Below are 24,072 nucleotides of genomic sequence, written 5' to 3' on the forward strand. Positions count from 1 at the left end.
TATCGAGAGCAGGCCCTGCATGTGCGGCCGCCACGAATGACGGATGCCTCAGTCGATGCAGCTGATGAGGTCAGGGAAGCCCCCACTAATAGCCTCGTATCAAATCAACATCCGACGTTCCTCTGCATGATGCCGTACCGGTTTGTGTGAGGCGAAATGAAGTAAAGTAATATGCTCTGGCCGTACAATGTAGTTGATCCTTGAACCAAGCCTTGTTGTCTGCCGGGCCCATAAGGTCTGTTTGGCCCGTGTCTTGCCAGCAGCAGTAGCAGCGGCACAATTGAAAGCAAAAAGCAAGCATCAGGAGGAAGAGTGAGGGGCAACGGCGTGGTGGGACGCAGGATACTGTAGATGGTTTAAGCTCAAATGGGCAACCGGTGAGCTGGAATCGTCGTGTGTGGATGGTTACCCAACAAGCCGAGAAATTCGATCCGTAATCGTATGAACGAACCCTGGAACGGTCAGATGACGGGGCGTGTGCTGCTTCCATAAGTAAGTGCAGCGCGAATTATTGCTAGGTCCACCTGCACAAATAACACGTCGACTGTCAACCGGCCGTCATGGGTCTTTCTAGCGTCGTCGGTGTGCTTTTTCTCCTAGCCCTTTTCCCTGGAGTATACTTCGTACCAATATTTCGTACAAGCGGAATCTTGAACATCGCATTTCGTGCTAGGGTGTAAAAATCCGAGGGGGGGTGCACTTGGGTTGATGGAGGGCGGGACCGAAGGAACGGGTGTATCCACCGTAGTGGAAGTAACTTCGTGTGGGTGCCAAGACCGGTAGCAAATAGTCGACAGAGCGAATCAACCCACTGGGATGAGAGTCAACGCCCAACTGATTGCCAAGAGGCGCAGGGCAAACACTTAATATCAATCTGGCAACCGTTTCCCAGGGCCGCGACATTGCCTTTGAAAGGTCGATGTTAAACAATAGGAAGCTGCCCGTGAGAGCTATCACTAGGCGATAATCTCACTTAGGCATTGGGCCTAACTTAGAGTCTGTGTGTGAGCGTGTGTGCCAGTTTTGCGGGTTTCCTTTCAAGTCAAAATAACCTACAGTGTTCCATATGTAATGTAAGTGCAGCCGCACTTGCATGGTCCGCCTTTTGCGGAAGAGGTTCCGTTGCTATCGCTTCTGGCGGAGCAAGGACAACCTTGCGCTTCGGTCAAGCTAAAGTGCGTGGGCGGACGGGTAGCAGACTCGGGCGCCAGCATCTGCCCATGGCATGGAGTGGATATATCCACCCGGTGTGATGGGCATCGGGGGCTGGACAAGGTTCCTACGGAGCGCTTCTCACAAAAAGTAAGTGGAGAAATTGTCTTTCCTTCTTGAGCTGTGCTCGTCTTAGCAAGTAGCTATTTGACTGGTCAGAGTGGGAGGTATAGGGGAGTGAAACTTTCTGCAGCTTGCATCCAGGGTGTTTAGTTTCGTCCTAGATCTATCTGGTCCTTCGAATAATCACTGGCGATCGTAGAGGGGAAGGGCAGTGGTTCACTTGCTTCAACTCATAACGACGCCTTGTTGGCCCAGGTGTGACGGCACGGGATGCTCAAAGATTATCTCCTTCCATCTTACCGAGTGAAATAAGCCGAAAGATGCCGCCGCTAGAACCTCGCTAACGCCCTCGCTTTTTTTCTGCCCCACCATTGAATATGCGTGTGTCGCTGAGGGAAAGCCAGAGAAGAGAGTGGTATGATGGTTTAACGGCTTGCAGCGAGAAAACAGTGAGTGCTTCAGCCGAGCAATCGGCAGGAGAAATGTGCAGGTTCGTGGTTGGCGATGTGGATGTGATTCCTTCGCTACCAGAGTAAGACTTCTTGTTCGGCAAGTGCGATGTGGAAGCAGAATTAAGAAGTGTTATCTGTGCTTTTCGAGAAGTTGAACAGGGAACCATGATGAAGGGCGGGTGACCTTAGCAAAAGCTCACGGCATGTGGGATGAAGTAGATCTTACGGATCTCCGAATGTTCACTCATGTGCCCATGAGATACATGATGTACACTACGATAGGCGGAGATGGTTGGCTGAGAGGTGGCCAAGCTAAATCAACGAGCAGGAGATCCGTTCCGCTTGCGATCGGGCAGAGTTTTGCAATGGGTCTTGGAGATGGCGAGGAGCGAGATCTAATCCTTCATTTGAGTCCCCTGTCACGTGGGGTACACTCCAACTTCTTTGTCCGGATGCAGCGTCGAACCTTCCCAGGACGGAAGAGCGTCTCTAGCACACCTAAACGGCTGCTTTAGACTGAGCGTACCTGGCACTAACCTCGTAGATACAAGTCTGGGTGGGTGCCGTGACCCCCAGGCCAGTATGTTTCCCTGACGTTGTCCAGCTTGGCAGCAGCTTCCCAAACTCCCTACTGTGATACGTTCTTTCCTCGGTGCCGGCAGAAAGCCTCCAGATGTAACTATGGGACTGGCGCCTCCAGCTGCAAGTACGGTGCTTTTCAAGCAATGAGATCAGTAGAAGCAAGGCAAGGACCGTCCCATTACAGCCTCCCATGTATCTCTCCGTCCATGTTGGTGGTTGAACCACCTACTCAGTGAGACAGGCATGTGTCGTGGGTCACGAAACCAGTGGGATTTGTGCTCATTGTCGAACTAAATACGGATACAGTGCAGGGCTTTTGATGATTAGCCTTATGCTATAACATCTTACCTTGCTTGAAATTCCTTCGCGCAACGGGCGGTCCCGTCCTTACCATACAGTGCCAAAGGAAAGGGAATTATCGATTGAGACAGCCTGCTTGAATAAGCCTGCCAAGCCAAATACGCAAGGCAACCAATTGTGTTCCCCGAACATCGTGAACCACTCGAGACTATAAATGTACTTAGCGCCGGTCACTTATCAACATGGAGTTGACGAATACGGATACTCGCGTCAATAATTCTTTTTGCAAGCTTCTTAATGGATTTGCCTGCCACCAGTGTTACTGGCAACACTCTCCCGGAGGCATCTTCCGGTCAGCCTCTGGTACTCTGATTACGCGTTGCCACTCGACAGCCACTGGATGATACTTTCCTATCATATTTCATTTTGACTACTTCGGCCATCGACCAGCGATTTGGCAGAACAACTGGGGTTGCTTGTGTATAACGGAACATTGCCTGCATGATGCTTGCTGCATCGTCAACCCGGCGCTATCAACAGTATTCTGTGTGAAACTAGCTGGTCCGAAAACCACCTCGTCAATTCTGGCTTTCCAGGTTTGCAGTCACTGTAATCCCTCCCACTGGTGGATAGCCACTGCAACTACATCGCGGATTCATTTGGCGAGGGGCTGGTTTTAATGGGTGGGGCTATGACTGGGAAAGAAGCAATGGTTGCTAGAAATCGCCGGAATGAGGCAACCATGAAGAGAAAAAAGAAACGAAAAGTGTTGGAATGAAGCAATGATGGGAGGAGCCAATTGGCTTGGCACTGGACGTAGTTTCACTTGGCTTGGTCTCGCCTAGGTCAGCTTCCTTCCCTCAGCATCATTCCACAACCGTACCTTCCTTCCAACTGGAGTTGACCTACCTCGCACCAGCACGCAAGATCGCACCTGACTTCCCGCCTCGCCTTATACACGTGGTTACTCAGGCAGCCGCCGCAGCTCTTGGCAAGCCGATGCGGCTTACGAAGTACGGCTAAGGCCAGGTGTCTGGCGCCATTAGACAGCCCTTGCTGCAACGTGAGACTCCGGCCCAGATCGGCAGTCACGCAACTGCCTTGATTTGAAGACTATACTCCGTAAGTTGAAGCTTTGTATCAACTTCTGTCTATCGAGTATGGACTCACACAATTACAATCGCCAATCACCCTTGCTTTTTGCTGTCGACCAATCTGGTCTTGCTTCTTGCAGTCAGCCCCGACCAATTAGGTGACACCCTCGCAAACCCGTTACATTTTTATGCAGCTGCAGGGCAAGCACACAAAAACAAATCGGAGCCCGGCATGATCATGCAAAATATCCCCCCATGCCCGCGATCACGCTTAGAGCTGCAACTTCCCTGGTCTCCCTCGTCACCAACAGCGTCCATTCCAGCCACCTAGAACCTGCGGCCTGGTGCAACCTCGCTCCGCTGCTTGCCAACGTCTTCACTGGCTCGTAGATAATCGTCCCACCCAGGTAGAGCCGGCCTGACAGAGGGGCCTAAGTCCCCATCCTCTTCCTTCGCCAACGCACTACAGCATTGCACGACACAATCTTCCCCTCGAAGACCTGTCACTTGATCACCCCGTCCTCCTCCCCCACGCGCCACCTCTCACTTTGGCTAGCTCTGACTACCACATCTTCCTTCAATGCCGTGAAACACCTTCGCTACAGGACCTTCTACGCCATTGGGCCATTCAACCTTACTTGTTTCTGGTGCTGGATGCATTTGTCGCAACATGGAGTTGGCGTCGGACATAATTCACGACATCATCCATCCTACCGCTGCCTTCTCTGTAGCCCTCCATGGCGACCATACGACTCGTGGCGATGCCAACCCGCGTCAGTTCCCATTGTCAGACTGGGGGGTTTCCCAGCTCAATCCCAAAAACAGAATCGACAGCCTGGATCCTTTGCCTGAGCCCTTGTGGCGTATTGACGGTTGCACCGGACTGGGGACTCAGTTTTATGTGCTGCCGTTATTTTTGAGCTCCATACCGCCCATGCGCATCGACGCCTTCATCCCAGAGCAGTCGACGCAACCTCAAGAGGTACGGCAGTTGTTGGACCTAGATGTAGCCTTTCACACAAGGGATCGGGCTCGAGTCCAGCAGCTCAACATTGCCAAATACATTCTCCGTGCTCTACAGTACTGGACCAAAGAACTCTCTGAGCCTGAGTCGCTCTTCACATCGGTGCCATTCGGCTCTCGAATTGTCTTCAAAAACCTGTCGCTCAACTTCAGATCCATAGAAATCAATATTGCGCCAACCTATTATTTGGAACGACAGCTACTCTCATCCTCCGCCCTAACGGAGATGTGGGGGTCTGCAGTCGAAATACCTGAGTGTATCGACATATCCGAAGTACACGTTATCGAGCAGATCCACGACAGCGTCTGTCTTGTCAAGATCCAGGGCGTCTTGTGGATCCTCAAGACATTGACAAGTTACACCAAGTATTTGTATCATGAGCTAAAACTGTTGCTATCAGTGAAGCCACACCCAAACATCATGTCACGTCCGGCTCACCTTATCACGAAGCAATGTACTTTCGGCAGCAAGGTAGCCGTGCTTGGTTTTACTCTTGAGTATCATCAGTACGGTACCATGAGAGATATTGTGCCATTCTTGCGTGCCAGCAACACATTGTCGCCCGCCGAGCAGTTCAAATGGGCCATGCAAATTACCTCTGGTGTTATACATCATCGGGAAACTTCCGGTACTTTCTATCCAGACCTCCGCCTCGATAATGTAGTACTATCCAAGCATCGAGATGCAATCATGGTAGACTTTGAGCAACGCGGAGTATGGTGCGAATTTGCCTCTCCGGAAGTCAACGCTATCGAGTACATCCGCATCTTGGCTACCGATGAAAGCATGCCCGAAGATGTCAAAGACCGGTACGCCGAGATCTTGAGAGGGATTTGCCCAGAATTCGAGGCACTTCAAGATAGAGAAGAATACACTAACCCGGCCAAGGGTTACAACATCTGTTGGTGGGGTCTAAGCCCTGAGGAACAGGAAGCATCAGAGGTCTATATGCTCGGGAGGGTGCTCTGGTGTCTTTTCGAAGGAGCCGGGGCTCCACAGCAAACCTCTATTTGGCAGTCTTATCGTCGTGAGGCACACATTGAGTTTCCAGCCTACCTGAGGACGCCAATCAAGCTGAGAGCTTTAATCGATTATTGCACTCGCGGCCGTCGAGTGACACTGAACAGTAAGATCGTTAGAAAAGGAAGCAAATTGGTCTTCGTAAACACAGCGGACAGCGATGGACAACAAAATATCAGAAGTGCAGCCGCAGCCTGGTGGAAGAAGGAGGTATCGTGGGCAGAAGACTTTCTGGCGACAAGAGAAAAGTTGAAAGCAACTGGAGAGTGGAGAGATAACTACTTTGGCAGGCCTTCTCTGCGCGAGGTGCTTCACGAACTAGCTAAGCTGAAGGAAGAAAGTTGAAATTGTACAAAGAGAATCCTAGACATGAAGACAGACACATACAATTAATACGTAATTTAAGGCGGTAAACAGAGTTACTAGATGGAAAACCGACTATGATATGTTCAATTGCAGAAAATCTCCGTCGCAGACGAAAACATACAACACTTCAAAGACATCAGTACTCAATGCTGCAGAAGTTTGTACTCTATATACATGACATACGGTGGTCTAAACGAATAAGAGGCACCAACAAAACCTAATGGAATGGAGATGGGGTGGGAGGGAATAAAGTTGGAAAAGTGAAAGATAAAGAGGCGAGTGTCACAGACGGCCAGACAGAAGTGAAGCATTATAGGAAGCCAGCCTCCTTCAAGACTAAAACATTCCGAAGGTTACCAGTGGAAGGCTTCGGGCGAGGGGCGAGGGTCGATAAGTCACTTCACCCTCTTGCTGTCCCTATCAGGACCCTGGCTCTGACGCTTCGATCCCGCCGCGGACGACTGGGAGGCTACACTAGCCCTTCTCTTTAGCCTTGCCATCAAAGACCGGAGCTTCTCGACATAACTTGTCGGAGCACCGTTGACGCCCAGCCGGTCTTGGATGACATCCAGACTATGTAGGAAGGGGGCTGCCGCGTCGGGCGGAAGGAGGTTGAGGATGCTCACTACGAAACCCTCGTCGCGATCGCCCACGAGACGGAGATATATATTTCGGTCTTGGCGCGAGAGAGACGCTGCCGTCGCTCGGCCTGTGCTTGGTGGTATAAAATCACGGTTTCGCTCAACGACTCCTGAAAGAATGTGGATGAGCGCCCTTGCGGCGCTGGAACGCTCCCAGCCCTCCAGCGGCCGCTGCCGCTTGAAGATTGCGGCTCGTATGAGTCCTACAACTCCTGTAATGTGGCGCGCTGCCCATGCTACGTCTCGCGGTCCTTCAGTCAAAGTGGTTGAGGTAGTGCCGGCAGCGAAAGCGTCGAGTTCATGCAGGACGCGGTCGACACGCTGTGACAACTTGCGAAAGGGGTCGCTGACTGGATCGGTAGGGCGCATTTTGGAAAGAAAATAGTGGAAGAACTCGTCGTTGGTAAGAAGCATGCGGAAGATTGTACCTTCCAAGTCATGGCGCTTGATGGGGTTCTTGTTGATTATGACGGCAGCTTTCTTAATACTTGACGATACCAGATCTGGACGGAAGTCTTCCGGGGCAGAAGCAGATGTGACGACGGCAAGCATCTCGCGGATCTCTTGAATACGACGAGGAATTGGACGATCTAGGTAGTCTTCGCTATCACTTTCTCCCGAGTCTTCGGAGTCGCTGGAGCCATTGACATGCTCTGACTCGTCTCCGGCGACGGTAGTCGGATCAAAGATGTTACAGTGAAGGCCATCAGCCAGAACGTCCAAGTGGAAGGTTGAAATGTCTTTGTACGGGTCGCCGATCTCCTCCGGATAGCCACCAGAGGCCATGTTTAACGGCAACGTTAGGTCATGGTCGTATAGTGTTTGCTTGGAAAGCTGGTCTAGGAACCAAAGCAAATGCTCGCAAGGTGGCGCGTTCTCCTCCATGCAGGAGCAATAGGGTTTCGGCCAACGGCTGTCGGGAGAACCGATACGAATGGACCGGTCCACAAGCTCAGTCATATGGAAGGCATAGTAGTTGTCGCGTAGTAGACATTTTTTTAACGATAGCTGTGGTGGATGGTCAAAAGTGTCCCTGACGCGCTCGCGGGCCTCGGGTGATAGCCTGTCAAGGTTATAGCAGAGTTTGGAGGGTGACGTGACGACGATGGGTTCGTCCTCTTCTCTCCTATCATCGTCGTCATCATCGCTCATGGAGCTGCTGCCTGAGCCGCTCTCAGATTCGGAGTCCGTATCATTGTACTCGGAGGAAGTTCGGGTGGCTTGCTGGTGAGCCTGTGATCTGGTTGTGGGAGCCATCTTGCTGAGGGAGAGCTCTTCAAACTTGAAGTCTTCAAACTTGAAGAGGGGAACAGCAGTGGGAGAAGACATTAAGCTGAGAAGGTGCAGCAGGGTTCTATATGCTTCTCGGGACTGAGCATGTTGGGGTCTCCATGTTGATACGTCTCACCGACTTCTTATAGATGAAAAGGACCAGGCATTTACCAGAGAAGGAGTGGGGAGCGGCTGAACGAGGCCAACGAGTAGGGGACCCATACAGAATCAATGTTGGCGATGCTCTTTACCGTTGGAGCAGGGATTTAAAAAGAGACCTGACGAGGCCCGATAAAGAACAGGTGCTCACACGACTGCTGGGCGTCCACTGCTGTGGAGATGATATAGAAATGGGGGGGAAGGATATGCGGTAACAGAAGAGATGGCAAACTGAGGCCGGCTACTGGCCGGCATCCCCCGGTCTGGAAAGACTGATCAGATCACCTTCTAGAAAGAAACAATTCCATTTTTTCTCAGTCCACGTTTGGCATTATCCTTGGTCCCCTAAAGACCATTACCCTGGGATGATGGGAGTTGCCGTCCGTAAGCACACCACATATAGTTGGACGGTGACGACAGACTTTGGGGTTATGAAACTCGAATCAGGTGGTTTGCAGAAGTTTGGAAGGCAATCAAGGCACCACAGATTTCAGAAATACACAGAGAGAGGGCGTGGAAGGTCCAGTGTCTGGACAGGTGTGGTGCACGAACAAGGTGACAACGGTCCTATGAATATGGCCCTGTTGTTGTGAGGGCAGCATGCAGGGTGGGTATGAAAACCGAAGGAAGGATCGCAGAAGAGTTTTTGCATGACGGCGATGAGGGGAACAAATGACTTCGTATGTGTCGCGACCTGTGGTTCGCTGGAATGCGATGACGCCCGAGCATTTTTGTGAAAGACGAGTAGTCGAAGTTGGGAGTTGGCGGTACCCTAGTCCAGGTCCGGGTGAGAGGTAGTTAAAAGTGGGACTTTGCACGGCCGACACCGAGAGGGATGTTCCCCGTTGTGTTGCTCACCTCGTGCCATAAGGCGGAGCTTATCTAATCGGGCTCACCTTTGAATTGGCTCTTACTCGAGGCTCGGTTCTCAGCCACTGGCTTGCTCTCCTAAGGAGTGCTCTTATTGGTTGAGTGCCAGCGCCCTAGGGCAGGTTGACCCTCCTTCTGGGCCGCCCACACGGGCCGCTGGAACCCACTGACCTACACTGAAAACGGAACACACAGCCCCCAACGGCCGCTGAATAGGCCGGCTGCCCCGTCCGGATCCCATCTTTCTTCCACTCACACAATGTTCCTAGGGGACACTTTTAGACTGCTAGCCTGTCACAGCCTCTCCAGGCCGCATCAAACGCGACCTATACCAAACTTTTGGCCAGCCCGGCCCTCTCGTTCACCTCACAAGGCAGTATTGACGAGCAAATACCAGTCTGCTGGTAACATTCTCAGAAACGCCTCGCCGTCAGACTTAATGGCTCAGACGGTAATGTATATGGCCAGGCTAACCGTGAGGGCTTCGGCTCAACAGCTGCGACCCCGGACTGGTATGCAAACTGCATGCTGGTCGCCTGCTCACATCGTCATTAGTCCCAAGCTACCGGATTCCAACCAGACATATGACCAGGAAATACTGATACAGCTGTTGGCCCTAAGTTGCGCTGCGGCTGAGGTACACAATAAGTTGGTGCCCCATCTATTGCAACTGATGCAGCCAAGTTTCAACGGTCTGCAAGGCAGACGACAAGGGCGAACAGGGCTACTCCTAATCACTGGCTGCGTGCTTGCGGGAATGATGACATCGCTATTCATAGAAACTGGTGGTGAGGGGGTCATCGTGTGGCGCAAGGCTGAATTGCCACTGGCACTTTTAGCCGATGGGTATGTTTCTTCTTACTCTGGCTTTTAATGGTCCGCAAATCACCATGATATTCACTTGTCACATCTGGCAATGGCATGTGCTTAGATGGGTCAGGCCGCCAAGTTGGTAAGGAATATCATCTCAAGTCACATAAAGACAGATTGGCGCAGGCTAAGAACAGGCCAATGACAGGCGGGGATGGTTGAGGGCTCACTATTATGGCCGTTGACGATTCCGACCCTTGATCATAATTGGTTGCCCTTTATACAGAAGGGCCTAGCATGAGCGATGAACTAGCTAGCTAGCCATCAGTGCCATTTGGCAACCCAAAGTCAGGCGAGCCGTTACCGTGTTGAAAGCGAATTAGGCAGCAGAGCATCATGCTCAACCCCCGACACATTCTGATGCCCATCATCGGCCAGGCCGTAATAGCAAGGCGCTACTTCGGCTTCAGCTGACTTGATAGGATGAACGTGACCAGAAGGCCTTTTGATCATGCATGAGTCACTCATTTCCCGACCCTCAGTATATGCGGCCTTTCCCACTGAACAATTCTACCGTCTCATTCTTATCCAGTAACAGGGCACTCATGAGCAGAGCGAAATCCCCCTCCTACCTCGAATCTGTTCATTGTTGAAATGTGCTCGTCTGTATAATTGCTCGGGCTTAAGCTATACCCCCTTGAACGGCTTCAATCTGCTCACCTTCTCTGAAGGCTTTTGTGCTCTCGTGCCGCAATTATTGTTCTCGGGTATCTCTAAGTTCAATAATACCTCCGTTTTCAGACCTGCCAGATGGCTTTCTTACGATTCTATGTCACATCACATACTGGCCAAACGATAACAAACTTCGGGTATCTAAGTCCGGGCTCATAGATCTCGTCGCAATAGTCGAATCACCGGCAACCGGGTCTCTTTGGCCTCGCATGGGTAAGCGACTTCAACTACCCACATGGCGGGCACCTGGATGGAGGGGATATATCTTCTACCCATCTCAACCTACACTTCTCCAGCTTCAGCTTCCATAGACAGGAAATTAGATTTCACCGCACTTCGAGAAATATCCCTCTTCTTACGCCCGTACGGTTATCCTGCGACACTGTGAAGTGTCAGATCCGCCTACAAAGTTGCAGTGGCAGCCGCACAATAGTCTCCAACACGTGTAAAACAGACGTGCTACCCCGTTGGGCTAAAAGCGCAAATTTATACGTAACAAGTCGCTAAATTGTTGTTTGGCTGCACTTAAGTAGGGAATATGCGTAAGCACAGCTTACGCCACATCAACCGTGCATAGCCCCTAACACCCACGATGTAAAGAGACTGACCGGTAGTCGGTACGTTTAAGCAAATAAATGAGCAGGTGGATATTAATGAGCCACCTAAGCTTGGATTAACGATGTATGGCTTGACTTGAAGTCGCATACTAAAGTTTAACAAAACATGTCCAAATGCGACTCTCTAATGTCACAGTATCCCAACTAGAAATAAATCAGTAGACGTTTATATTCGGTAGGTAACCAAACCAGCCTCAATAGTTCTTCACAGAATCACGTCTTGCTGTGGCAGAACTAGCCACGTCGATCGCTGACGTCGAATTGCTGTTAAGCAGAACAAATTTGACAGGTAATAACCATTATGTAATTGACTATTAACACGTCTTTTATTTTGAGGTAATTGGGGCGAAACGTGTGGGAAGACGAACTCTTCTATTTAGCTTATAGAGTAAGAGGAACATCATGCGTATCTGGAAAGGACAGCAGGCTCGTTTTTTCAAATATGAAAGTTATCATTCCTGCATTACTCGCACTACTTCTATTTCTGCTATTCTAAAAGCTCCAGTATATGCTTATCACATAGCGCTGTTAGGTATCCTAAGCTAGTTACGCTTGGAAGCTTATAGGGGTCAATAAATGTCTTTACATTCGCAGGTTTACTTCGGCAGCTTTTTTTTGTAGAAGACTCTCATGAAACTCTAAAAGATTAACGAGTTAAAACTAAGTATCTTCCTTGACTAGTTCTACTACAAAAAAAGTGAGGTGATATTTCATCTTGTCACGACAACAATGCACCTGGGACACCTGCTTGTTAATTTTCAAGAACTAATTTTAATGTGTCAGGAAGGAAGCTGGTATGGCGGCAATAAAGATTAATAAGTGCCATATGCAAGGAAAACATTAGCAGGTAATATTCTATTCATTAAAAAAGTTCCTATGAACTGACATCAACGATAAATAAGGAAAACGTTGGATTTTCGGATGTAGATAATGAAATTTTTCGCAACTCGTGCGGTTTACGGAGAAGGGCAAGACACAACAATTAGTTCGACGTTTATTGTCTTTGGCTGCAACATGCTGCGTAATAAGAAGTGACTGTTGGTCTTGTGTATAGCGCTGCGACTGAATTAGCATGTACGGCCATTTCGGCCTGTCTCGAGCAAAGGGCCTAATCTCGAACGAGACTATAAACAACTTCATTTACATATTCATAGTCGCCCAGATGCCAAATAATTTTGGGCTGCTTGCTACATGATGTCTCTATTTATATAGTTGAGCGCACATTTTCTCTTTATGAAACAGGAAGTTACTTCTACAGCTTTAGCTGTGTCAGCAGACAGCCTTAAGTTCATTTCGAGTTCTTCAAAACAGCCTCTCTCTGTGCTCGAAACCCTGTATGATGCTGATATTGAGCTACTGTTGGCAACAGATCTGCTTGCACTTCACTTCGAACTGACGCTGAGGTTGACCACCGGCTTTCCTCACCACTGGTGTACCTATGACCTCGAGACCGGAGTCTGAAGCTGTGTCGTCAATGCCAAACAGGTGCAAAATTTCTCGCCCGTCACGGGTAGGCTGCATGCCACTCTCTACATTATATTCAAGGCCGATGGCAAACTGATTTTCTCCGCGCTCAAGATGGGCACTCTGTTGTGGTTGCAGGAGGATTGGAACTTAGCGTTGGCGGCGATATCGAACAGCATGAGGGGTATTTTGAATGAGAATGATGACAACACGTTTTGCATATTTGTACCCTGTCAGAGATTTATGGCCCTCTGTGTGAGTGGAAGCACGGAGCAAGCCTAAACTGTTTGCATTTGCATTAAAACATTTGAGATGAAGTAGGATTGATGCTTGTGTCTGCATCTGAATGCTAGAGCATCTGTTGCCTCTAAGCCGTCCTCGATCTTCGCTATGCTCAAACTGGAGATCAACCTTCGAGCACCAGGTGTCAATTACTGTACTTCGTACTCCCACTTACAGAAACCGATCCTTGTCAACTTCCGCGCTATAATACTACATTGCCTAAGTCCAAAGAGGCCCACAACATAAACTAGGCAGTAATACATAAAATCGAACAAGTGGAGATGAGCATCGGATCTCAACTGAAAGGGCACTCCTGACTTCGTAATACGTCCGTTTGTGGAAATAAGACCCTTGCGTACTTTAAAACGATTGCGGTCACGCGTAAGCCCGTAACTAAAGTTAGGCAATACAGCGTCAGATGCGGAACAGAACGGATAAAGCCGTTATGATGGCGTTCTGACTGAATTGCGTATTGAGAATCAAAGTCGCACTTTTGATTGCTTTCCGAGATTGGCCAGAAGCTGCGGGATGGGCACAGGGCTTGCTCTTCACGATTTTACCTATGAATCATATGAGCATATGGGTTTGTTGTCTTGGGTCGTCGCACCCTCCACATGCATAAGATGAAATACTCCGCAAGTCAGCTCGTAACATTGGTCACGGTAAGCGAAGAACTTCAAGAACAATAGAGGGTACATATGTGGTCTACAATAGCTGTTGAATGGATTATTGCCTTCAAACTCTCCTACACCTAAGACATTACTCCAGGTTGCTTGTCAGTTGAAACATTGCCATAGTGCTTAATGCTTCTGGATTAAAGGAGTTTCCCACCTAGCTAGAGGTTAAAGTATGCTGTTTGGGAACTATCAGGGGCGGTTACACGACCTTACTCTCTAAAGAGAGCAGTGTTATTCAGAAAGAACCACATCCTGTTTTTATTTCTTTTTCCTCTCGGAGCGTCTGATGCTCTTTTTCTAAGGATATACACGCAACAATCACTAGAGCTCATGTATTGTAAGGCTGGTCAAGTAATGTATCACGCTGCAGCGCCCTTAATTTAACGATGCTGCACATGTATCACTATTGAGAAGTATATTCGAAGGCTGCATCATGCGGGCAGTAAGGTTAAAAATAAAGAGGCAATGAGATAAAGACCGTCGCTGTCCAGTCACCTGTGCGTAACTCTGATCGGTCAGATAGAATAGCATGTTATTATGCCGAGTCTATTCAAGCTCGTGGCCTTATATGCAATAGCGTAACGTAAATATGACAAAACACTGCGTGTGCTACATCATCTAATAAGCAACTTTTCATGATCCATCCGCACCAATCTAACAAATGTTCCCACCAAGGGTATCAATCGCTAATCATATCAGAACTTCCGTTTAATCACTAGATGTATCCACGTTCTTTGATCCGTGAGCTTCATCTCCTCTTCCCTCACTGTTTGCGATAGCGCTTTGCAGCGCGCTCGTCAGATCGACGTGGAACAGCGGCCTGTTAAGGCCATGAACAACAACACCCCTCCGCTTGGCAGTTCGCTCCCTACGCTGCTCATGGTGCATTCCCGACGAGGCGACAGGATCTATCTCGTCGTATGCTCCACCACTCTTGCCCAATTCTTCATCTGCTTGTCTTGAGGACTTGCCATGCGACGAGATCTCCTTCTCGTTGGCCAACTTCTCCGCAACAGAAGCGGCAGATTCAGCGCCACCAATCTCTGCCACACTGAAGATGGACTTCCATCTGTGCTGTAGGCCATCGCCACGGTCGGCAGGATATCCAAAACCGGCAGCGACGAGCGCACGCTTAGTCCAGCGGTTGTTAATACAGGCAATGTGCCAGTTGACCTTGTCAGGGGCAGCGTAACGATCGAGCTGGTTGCGAACATCAATGAGCTGCTGAATGGAGGTAAGATCGACGTTGTTGACACAGCTGAAGTCGAGAATGATGGCTTTGAGGGTGGGCTTGCTCTCAGCCTCGGCAAGCTGGGCCTGAGCCTTCTTGGCTTTGCGAGACGGGCCCGGGTCGTTCCACGGGCGATCGCCAATGCTGCCATAAGCATCTAAATTCGTACGGCGAGTATGCTTGAAGATATAGTCGGTAAGATACTCCAGAGAATGGCTAGCATTGGGATAGTTGAAGCCCTCAGAAAAGCGGTAAATGAAAATACCGGGATAGGGGCTGTCAAGCGAGACCTCAGGGTTGGTGCCATCGCCGTGATCAATCGGGAGGAAGACATTGCGAGCGGCGTTGTCGCCGGCGTCGAAGGTTCCGTACTCGCCAACGACTTGTCTATGGTCGTCGCCGATAACGTGGTCGCCGATGACGGAGTGGATCTTGACCTTGCCGAGGAAACGGCCCTGACCCCTAAGGATGCGCCACAGAAGAAGGACAGCGGAAATGCAGACGGTCGCGTAGATACCGTTCTCGATGGAAGAGAAGATGGTAACAAAGACACCAACGAAGAAGATGACAACCTCAAGCGGGGATACACGCCAGAACTGGTAAACGGTGTTGGGAGGCGTAATCAAGTCTCCGACGGCGTGGATGATGACTGCTGCGAGAGAGGCACTGGAAATGTAAAAGAACACGGCCGTCAAGGCGTAGATGGCAAGTAAGACGATAAGACCAGTAATGACACCGGCGAAAGGTGTTCTGACACCAGCCTTGGACTTGATGGCCGTACGACTGAAGGATCCGGTGGAAGGATAACCGCCGAGGAAAGGAGCGATGACGTTAGTAACACCAATAGCCACAAACTCCTGAGAAGGGTTAATGGTGTAGTTGTTGACGCGACCGAAAGACTTAGAAATGGCTACGTGCTCGATAACCAGAACGATAACACTGGCCGGGAGGAATGGCAGAAAGGCACTGATGAGATGGGTGTCGATTTTCGGGGTGCCGACATCTTGGAAACCTGTGCAAATAGTTAGATTGGACAGCCAAGGCAAGTGTAATCATCGAACTGACCTCTAGGCACTTCTCCCAGAATCTTGAACATTGGGTTGTCTCGCCTATGCATGTTGACCAGCCAACTGATCATGGTGTAGAGCAAGATAACGAACACCGTGCGCAAGGTTGAGAGGAAGAAGAACAGCTTCGACTTTTGAGGGTATCGTTTCGCGGCGGTAGTGAAGACGTATCGAAGCAGGTAGAGCCATGCCAGTGCAGTCAAACCCATAGCCGCATCCATCTTCGTCTTGGGAAGGTTCTTGAGGGTATTAATGAATACCATATAGGTAGCCTCGCGCGTGTTTACACCCTTGATGCCCATCAACGTCGTGAGTTGACCGACAGCGATACTGATGGCAGAGCCAGTCATGAAGGCAGACAAAGAGGTCAGCGAGATTAGGTTGACAATCCATCCCATACGAATCAAGCCGATGAACAAAATGATAGCGCCAGCAATGATGGCCAGTGCTGACGCAATTTGATGGCCTTGGTATTGGGGAAATTCTGCTTGGACGTCGGTGATAAGGTTGCCGACGACAGTTGACATGACAGCCACAGGCTATGAAGGGTTAGTTCAGCGCATAAAGTTGGGCTGGGTTTCAACGTACGCCAATAGTAATATCCTTAGAAGTAGCGAAAAACCAGTAGATAATGACACCCATAAAGGATGAGTAGAGACCGAACTCGGGATCAAGCTTCGCGAGCAAAGCGTAAGCCATACCCTGGGGAACCACAACAGCGCCGACTGTAACGCCGGCAACGAGGTCACCAAGGAACCACTGCATGTTGTAATGACCGATCCAGTTGAGGAATGGGAATAGGGAACGAAGGTATTCGAGGGCCTCATCGCCTGTGGGGAGGAGCTCCAAAAACCATTCTGCGGTTGTTGGCTCCTCTTCCACGAAGGTGTCTGATGACTGGACTGAGAAGACAGATTCGCCGCGCAGCATCTCTTCGTTCTCAGGCCGTTCAAGCTTTATGCCCAAGACCTTGGCTAGGCCATGGCCAATCTTGGTTCTCGTGCTCGTCATTGTATTTGAGCTAGCGAGGTGTGACGGGGTTGTCGAGCGTGCAACTGGAAAGGCGAGTGACCAGAAGGTATTCGGCTCTCACTCGGGCGAAGATGAACCAAGGCTATATACAACTTTCTGGGGTGGTTACTGTGCCACACGGGTTGGGCCCACGCCAGACGCCGCGGAAGAAACCGACTGAGCGGTGGGTGGAAGGAATGAGAACCGGGGTGCGATATGCGCAAGCTGAATGTCGGAAAAGGCAACTAGAGCGCTTTCAGTCCTAGAACCTCAACGGAGGTGGCGGTTTGAGGCAGGAGGTGCGAAATTGACACCTGCCAAAAAGCCCCTTGCAAAGTTGCGCAATCGGTCCAGAGATATTAATTGGCTCAGGCCCGACTCAGGAAGCTGGTCGTGATTTGACAGCGTCTGATGAGATCAACTGATGTGCTTGCAACCAACAGCCGGGGAGGGGGTGTGTATTCGTTTGGCAACAATGACGACAAGATATCGAGGTTGGAAAAAAAAAAGGAAGCGGGAAATGTTGCGCCCGAGAGGCGTCTGTGTTATGCAACTGAAATGAAAGCTCTTCAGAAGCTCTTCAGAAGCTCTTCGAAGCTCTTCAACTGGTTCTGAGAAACGCAGGCAGTCAGGGTTAATAATTGAGTTCAGAGACTTCGGCAGTGGAGAGCGCCAAGGGAGGCTCTACGGCTCTCCCGCTGGAACAAGGCGATGGATCTCGTGGGCCAAGAGATGTGGCACCGGGATGACGGCGGTAGCCAAGAAATGAAGATTTGAGAGACGCCGAGGAGACGACGACAGGCAAAGACTGAGAAAACCCTGACGGGGGGTGGCTCAAGTGTACATCAAAGGATGAATGACAGGGGAAGATGGCGCGGATTTAACAGACGAACAATGTCCTGTTGGAGGGAGCAAAGGAGTCTTTGTTGTGGTGGTTTGTATCCGCACTCCTCCCGCAACGTATAAACCGGGGCGATGTCGCCATCGAGTCTTTGCCGGACCAAGGTTAGCGGAGCCCACTGATGGAGACGGGATGTGCAGCAAGCCCAATTATCTCATGTCCACACGAGAGGAGGCATATCCATTAGATATTAGAAATGACAACAGGACGGGACAAATCCGCATAGGTTTTTTTTTCCAATAAGCGCGATTAGGCGGAAATACGGGCGTGGGGGAACGGACCATGTGAGAAGTAGTTGGCGGTCTCGGAAGATGTATCGTGTGGTCAGCTCAGGAACCAACGTGGGCGCAGACAGCAGCTGCGTTACAAATGCACATTACCAGGGGAGAAAACTCGGGGTCCTTGTTCCCGAGTGGACATTCTGGAGACTACCGACACCGGAGTGTCGTCAGAGATGGGGCGGGACAAAGCTCTGCCTTGATGGCAAAGGTGATAATATGGAGATGTTGAAAAATCAGAGCTGACCGTCGGATGAGGATGTGCTTTCTGCCTATGCAACAAGTGTTCCAACGGAGGGGGTCGAGTCCCCAGAGAACTACCGCTTTTGGTGTGTTGCTGACCAATTCAGCCAATGATATTTAGCTACAGCAACTCGGCGATGGTGCAATAGCACCCTTGTTTGAGGTGATGTCTAGTGGGGCAGATGATGCGGAGATGCTCAACCTGGTTGGACCATTTCAGTGATGGATAGTTTGCCCCCTAGGCGAGGTGTGGTGTGAAGCTTTCTCAGGTGCGAGCATCAACTGGGCTGAACCTTGACCTGGCTGGAATCAATCTCCAAAGTGGCCGAAATGGTCGGAACGCTATTTCTTTCTAAACGTGCGAATGATACCGAGTGAAGTCGGTATTTAAACTGAACAGGATTGGATGGGGACACACTCTATCTAGTACTATCGTGACGGTCGAGGTTTGAGAATCTGGAGGGACCGGGGATCGGCGGCCCCAGGTTCCAGTGATGGAGATTGTGGATGGAAACTCGAGCACTTTGGATAGCTGCCAGCCGGAAAAGTTTTTTTTTTTTTCTTTTCCTTTTTTCGGTCATTCTGAGAAGAGTTACAAATTGCTCACAGACTCCGTTTAGGCGGGTGTTGCGGATGACTAGACGTCATGGGCTCCAGCCCGTGCCAACTGCCAAGACAACACTACCTTAACATGACGGAAATATTGCGACTAATATCATTCAGCCAATGGCGGTAGTTTTTCCGTTCCGAGGAAAAGATACCAACTTACATAAGAAGCGATGGTGGCTCATTGCTGGCAGACTGTGGCTAATTCACTTTGCTGTGGCTCAGTAAAATTTCCCTTTCCCATTATGCTCAGGACATCCAGGTCAGTCAAGCCCCTTTGTTGTGCATTGCCAGCCACGGCCCGAATGCACCAGCCTTCCGTTTATCATAGCGATGACCTCCGCCTGTTTTAATTGTTTTGGTTTTCAGCTAAGAAAAGGGGAAAGAGAGATCTTTGGAAAATAAGGAAGTTTTCAGTCATTCAAAAGGGGCTTGCATGCGCTGAAGCAGCATACGTTCTTGGTCTGCGAGGCTGGTGCTCTCTTCTTCAGATTGCCTTCTTTGGCTTGAGCTGAGCACATTGGCCAGTCAGGATGGCGGGAGCTGAACCCCAGCACGCGAAAAAAAACATGAGCGGTTGGACAGTCGCGGGCCCCCCTCCGGTCCCCTCTCACCGGGCAACTGAGCCGCCTTAGTCAGACAGCTAACGACCAGCAACACCAAGCCCGCCGTCGCTGCACTGTCACCATTGGCAACACCAAAAACTGCAATCACCAACCTCCTCACCCCGCCTTGGGCCAAAAATAGTAGCCCACGAGGTGTTCGTCACCTCGCTACGCTGTAGTTGCCCCTTTTTCTACCAGGTGTATCTTGTGATCCCCCGGCCCTACTTTTGTTTGATTATTTTCGTATAATTCCCCATTTTGTAATTCGTGTTATCCCAATTCATACAAGTAAATGTAGCGAAACCCTCTTCCGCTATCCGCTATATACCATTTCAGAAACATGTCATCGAGTCCGACAAGGGATCCATTCGCTGGGCCCCCAGCGCCGCACGCCTTTGTGCACTCACAGGCGAAAACAACCGAGCTCCTCCCGCCTCCCTCGCCACGGACGCATCGCGCTTTGCGCAAACTGCAGTCGGCGCACAACCTGGGCTCCAAAGCCGCTCTTCAGCTCCAAGCCTTGCAACCGCAGCCGTCTCTCATTTCTCAGCAACGATTGACTCAACGCAATATATCTCCTACGCGTCGCGATGCCAGCTCGTCCTCCACCACGATGCATAGATCACACCAGCGAGGGCGCTCCAACAGCGATGCGACGAACACGCACCACCTGAATGCGCTGGCCGCTAGCAAGCGAGGTATTGTGGGCGTTAACCCACGATACGCGAACATGTCCCTCTACCAGCTTATCAAGGACGGTCCGCCGGATGGTGATGCAGTCGAGGCATTGGGCATGGCGCGCCGCAAAGTCCTCAGCGAAGGTATCAAGAGCGACAGCGATGGCATGGTACACCTCCTCAAGAACCCCCAGCTCTTATACTCTCCTAGCTAATGCGCAGCCAAATAGTCAACATTGCGCATCTACGTCTGGTTAATCCTTCTTGACACTCCCGTACTACCAACCGACGACTACCTCGCCCTGATTCATCGCGGCGCGTCTCCAGCCTACTCTAAAATCCGCAACGACACCTTTCGCACCCTCACCACCGACCCCCTCTTCCGCAGACGCGTAAGCGAAGCAAGCCTCATCCGTCTCCTCAACGCTGTCGCATGGCGTCTGCACGACCTCCGGGAGGCGCAGCGCAGCCGTGATCGCGACCGCTCCCTTAGCCGGCCCAGCACTGGGCGTAGTTCTATATCTCATGACAGCTCGGCCTCAACAGCCACCGCGCACTCGCAGAACCCAGCCTCGCCATCTGCCAGGAACCGAGCGCGCGCGTTAACGCTGACGACGGAGGGCTCCGAATCCAGCCATGCGGGAGAGCCCGGGACGTATGTGCAGGGGATGAACGTGTTGGCGGCGCCGTTCCTGTACGCTGCACGTAGCGAGGCGGAGGCTTTCGCAGCGTTCTATACTCTTCTCACGCGGGAGTGCCCTGGATATATCCGAGGCGCTATGGATGGCGTGCATAAGGGCTTGGCCTTGGTGGATAAGGTCTTGGCTACTGTCGACTCCAAGTTGAGCGGATACCTTCATTCCAAAGGTCTAACGGCTGAGATCTACGCTTTCCCGTCGGTGTTGACTTTGTGCGCCTGCACGCCTCCACTGCCTGAAGTTTTGCGGCTATGGGACTTCTTATTTGCATACGGGCCTCATCTGAACATTCTCTGCATTGTAGCCCAGCTGATGGGTATGAGAGACCAGTTGATGAGCTCGCCAAGGTACGTTACTCTGTCAAGCCTCGGAGTAGAGGTTGGAATGCTAACAACGAACCAGCCCCAACAAGCTTCTACGCTCATTCCCTTCCTTGCAGGCGGACAAGATTATCGAACGCACGCTCTGGATCATAGAGAGGATACCGGACGATACGTACGCCGCTATTGTTAAGCACGCCCAGTAAATTTTCCGATATCCAAATGCCCTTCAGAGGCAAACGAACCAGGGCTGGAACAACCTGCTCCTGCCCAGAGCAACCGCGACAAGATCAAGGGGTCAAGAGTGCGACACATCCCTCAAGCTACGCAGAAATCACGAAGATGCCATGGACGTTTCAGGGGTATGGAAGACGTTATGAAATCCCCTTTTTTATGAATGTTGCGACGGATTGTACTATACGAAAAACCTTTTACGACTTGATGATGTGAACACACAAAAACGAACGGGGGTACCGAAACGAGGCTTAATGATATTACGCAGCCACAGGTGCGAGAACACGAGAAGCACGAGTAAAGAGTAAACGGGAAACGGGGAACGTTATGTTGCTCATGTATACATGCCTAACCTAAATAATGCGATTTGACGTATATGAACGCTTGTAATGCAGCCCCCTTGAGCCGTACATGTTTGTCTACATTCTTCTCGTATAGCGCCACTTAGGAAGCGTGCGTGATGTTGAGCTGCTCCCATAAATTCGTCAATATATCTTCGTTCGGCAGGAATATACCAGTCGAGTAGCTAGTCACAATGATGAACAATTTGTACAGACTATTCAGGTCCAGCACCAAACCATCAGGTCCCACCTAAGCGCAGACGCCGTTAAATGTGCTGTATTGACGTGTGATACAAATAGCAGCACCGGTGAGCATGATTCAACCCTTCCAAGCTCATCACCGTATACGCGAGGATGCCCAGCTCAGTCTCCGCAATTTCTCATAACTTGCGTTGTGCTTAAATGTTACGGAAAGAAAAAAAAAACGTCATGATGCTTCAGATGTACTATGATACACCAAAATCAGGTTTACTTGAGCTCCGAAGGGCGGTGGCCACAGATTCAATGATTGATCCAAGTCAACTCCTCCAACCGAACCGCAAAGCTCTGTAACCTGTGGCAAAGATGGCATCGAGTCGCTACTAGATAAGCCCCAGATCCCGCACTCGATCCGTGTTAACAAGCAGTAGTTCTAAGGCTTGGGTCCCATCAAGACGAAATCGAGACGTGGCGATTAGGTTAGGTAGGCGTGTGATGGCCACCCTTGTTCCACAAAGACAGCTTGAAACGCTCTTTATGCAATGCTCGACAAACCGTATACTCTGATTTCTCAGACAAATGCCCATGGGTATAGTGATATCCTCTGTGGTGGTGGCACTTGTAACACTGGGTAGATTAGAGATGGAGATCAGCATCTCGGCCTTGAACCATATACGCCGGGACGCCTGAGATTTCGGTAACAAGACACAGACAAGCTACACAGGTAAGTCATAACGCTGGAAATACACCATTTGGATTGTTGAGATTAAAAGAAGGACCGTAGATGATGCGAGAAGCTACATGTACGTTATGAGTGGAGGTGAGGCTTAGAAATGGGAATAACGTCTCACAAATGACATGAACTGACAGCATTCGTCCTAGAAAGCTCACATGAAAACGGGCATCAGCAATCACGAAGATGCGGCCATTATCAAACCACTCCAATTGCGTTACATGCTCCTACTATCTTCAAAATGCTTTCTCCTGCACGGCTTGGTCCACATGCTGTTGCCCAGGGGATCAAACAAGTACTCCTCTCCGATTCTGTTTCCTCAACTGATGCCTTCTTCCTTTTCCTGCTGCTATTTATTTTCACGTGGCTTCTTATCTGACGAGATTTCCTTTTACATAAGAAACAGTGGTTTCAGTGCCCTCACACCTCGAGCCTCGATCTCCGTCAAGCTGGACTTTACTTGCCTATGCCGCAGAGGGTTGCGAATAAGTAGTGAACGCCAGGGCGGAAAACACTAAAGTAGGAGGCTCTTATCATATTTTAGGGCTTCATACACAGATACCCGTGAATCAAAGCCGCAAAAGATTGGCAGGGAAGAAGGCACAGCCGAGTTTACATTGCAGATGGGAAGGTAGCGAAATACCTACCCCTCAACCACAAGCAAAATCTGAATTACAGTGGCAACGTACTGTCTTTAGCATGGTATTGTCTGCATCAGGCAGGCTGGATGTCGTCGATCCTTCCGAACAAAGCCACATCGATCGGATTCGCCTCCACGCCACAAGCTAACACCATGGAACGCCACTACTTCAGGCGCTCTTGACAAGCTTATCATGATGAAATGGGTTTTAAAAACGGAAGGAGGAACCCTAGCGGCCGGCTTCTCAGCAAATCGCACGCCTTAAGAGTGCCTTCTGTGTTTACTTCCCCTGCGGTGGCTATGGCTGCACAAAGGACACACTTGGCCAGCTTCGTTTGTCCTGCCTCGCGCTGTCGTTATTGTTGTCTCGCACGTCGGAATGTCGGTTGATCGAAGCTGGATACCAGCGGCTATCTGTTTAGTTCTGTGAGCATCATACTATGTAGGGCCTGCATACGTTATGAGCCATGTGTTAGGAACGTGTACGACTCTAGTGACAGGTGCTAAGGCTCCCAAGGTTCGATACGGGATAGAACACTCATTACATGCATAGTCTGGAGTCTGATCATCAACTAGTCATGCATCGTACTTTGATGATGTTTTAGAAGGTAGAAGCTTCGCGGATAGAGAAGGGTGCCGAATCTCGTCTTTT

At 50.3% G+C, this 24,072-nt stretch overlaps 4 protein-coding genes across 4 annotated transcripts; 2 read left to right on the forward strand and 2 right to left on the reverse strand.

The window, feature by feature from the left end:
* Positions 1-4,373: 4,373 nt before the first annotated feature.
* CTRU02_205922 (uncharacterized protein) lies at positions 4,374-6,092 on the forward strand (the record flags this gene model as incomplete). Its single annotated transcript, XM_036722996.1, has 1 exon — positions 4,374-6,092. One exon carries the CDS (start codon positions 4,374-4,376, stop codon positions 6,090-6,092), a length of 1,719 nt encoding a protein of 572 aa, XP_036585294.1.
* A 416-nt stretch (positions 6,093-6,508) lies between these two features.
* Positions 6,509-8,083, reverse strand: CTRU02_205923 (SWIM zinc finger protein; the record flags this gene model as incomplete). Its single annotated transcript, XM_036722997.1, has 1 exon — positions 6,509-8,083. The coding sequence occupies one exon, from the start codon at positions 8,081-8,083 to the stop codon at positions 6,509-6,511; it is 1,575 nt and encodes a 524-aa protein (XP_036585295.1).
* A 6,262-nt stretch (positions 8,084-14,345) lies between these two features.
* CTRU02_205924 (sulfate permease) lies at positions 14,346-16,946 on the reverse strand (the record flags this gene model as incomplete). Its single annotated transcript, XM_036722998.1, has 3 exons — positions 14,346-15,880; positions 15,934-16,474; positions 16,524-16,946. 3 exons carry the CDS (start codon positions 16,944-16,946, stop codon positions 14,346-14,348), a joined length of 2,499 nt encoding a protein of 832 aa, XP_036585296.1.
* Positions 16,947-19,919: 2,973 nt separating this feature from the next.
* Positions 19,920-21,480, forward strand: CTRU02_205925 (mitotic check point protein; the record flags this gene model as incomplete). Its single annotated transcript, XM_036722999.1, has 3 exons — positions 19,920-20,426; positions 20,487-21,301; positions 21,357-21,480. 3 exons carry the CDS (start codon positions 19,920-19,922, stop codon positions 21,478-21,480), a joined length of 1,446 nt encoding a protein of 481 aa, XP_036585297.1.
* Between the last annotated feature and the right edge of the window lie 2,592 nt (positions 21,481-24,072).

The sequence above is a fragment of the Colletotrichum truncatum genome (assembly GCF_014235925.2).
Source record: "Colletotrichum truncatum strain CMES1059 chromosome Unknown Contig_0003, whole genome shotgun sequence".
Taxonomy (NCBI): domain Eukaryota; kingdom Fungi; phylum Ascomycota; class Sordariomycetes; order Glomerellales; family Glomerellaceae; genus Colletotrichum; species Colletotrichum truncatum.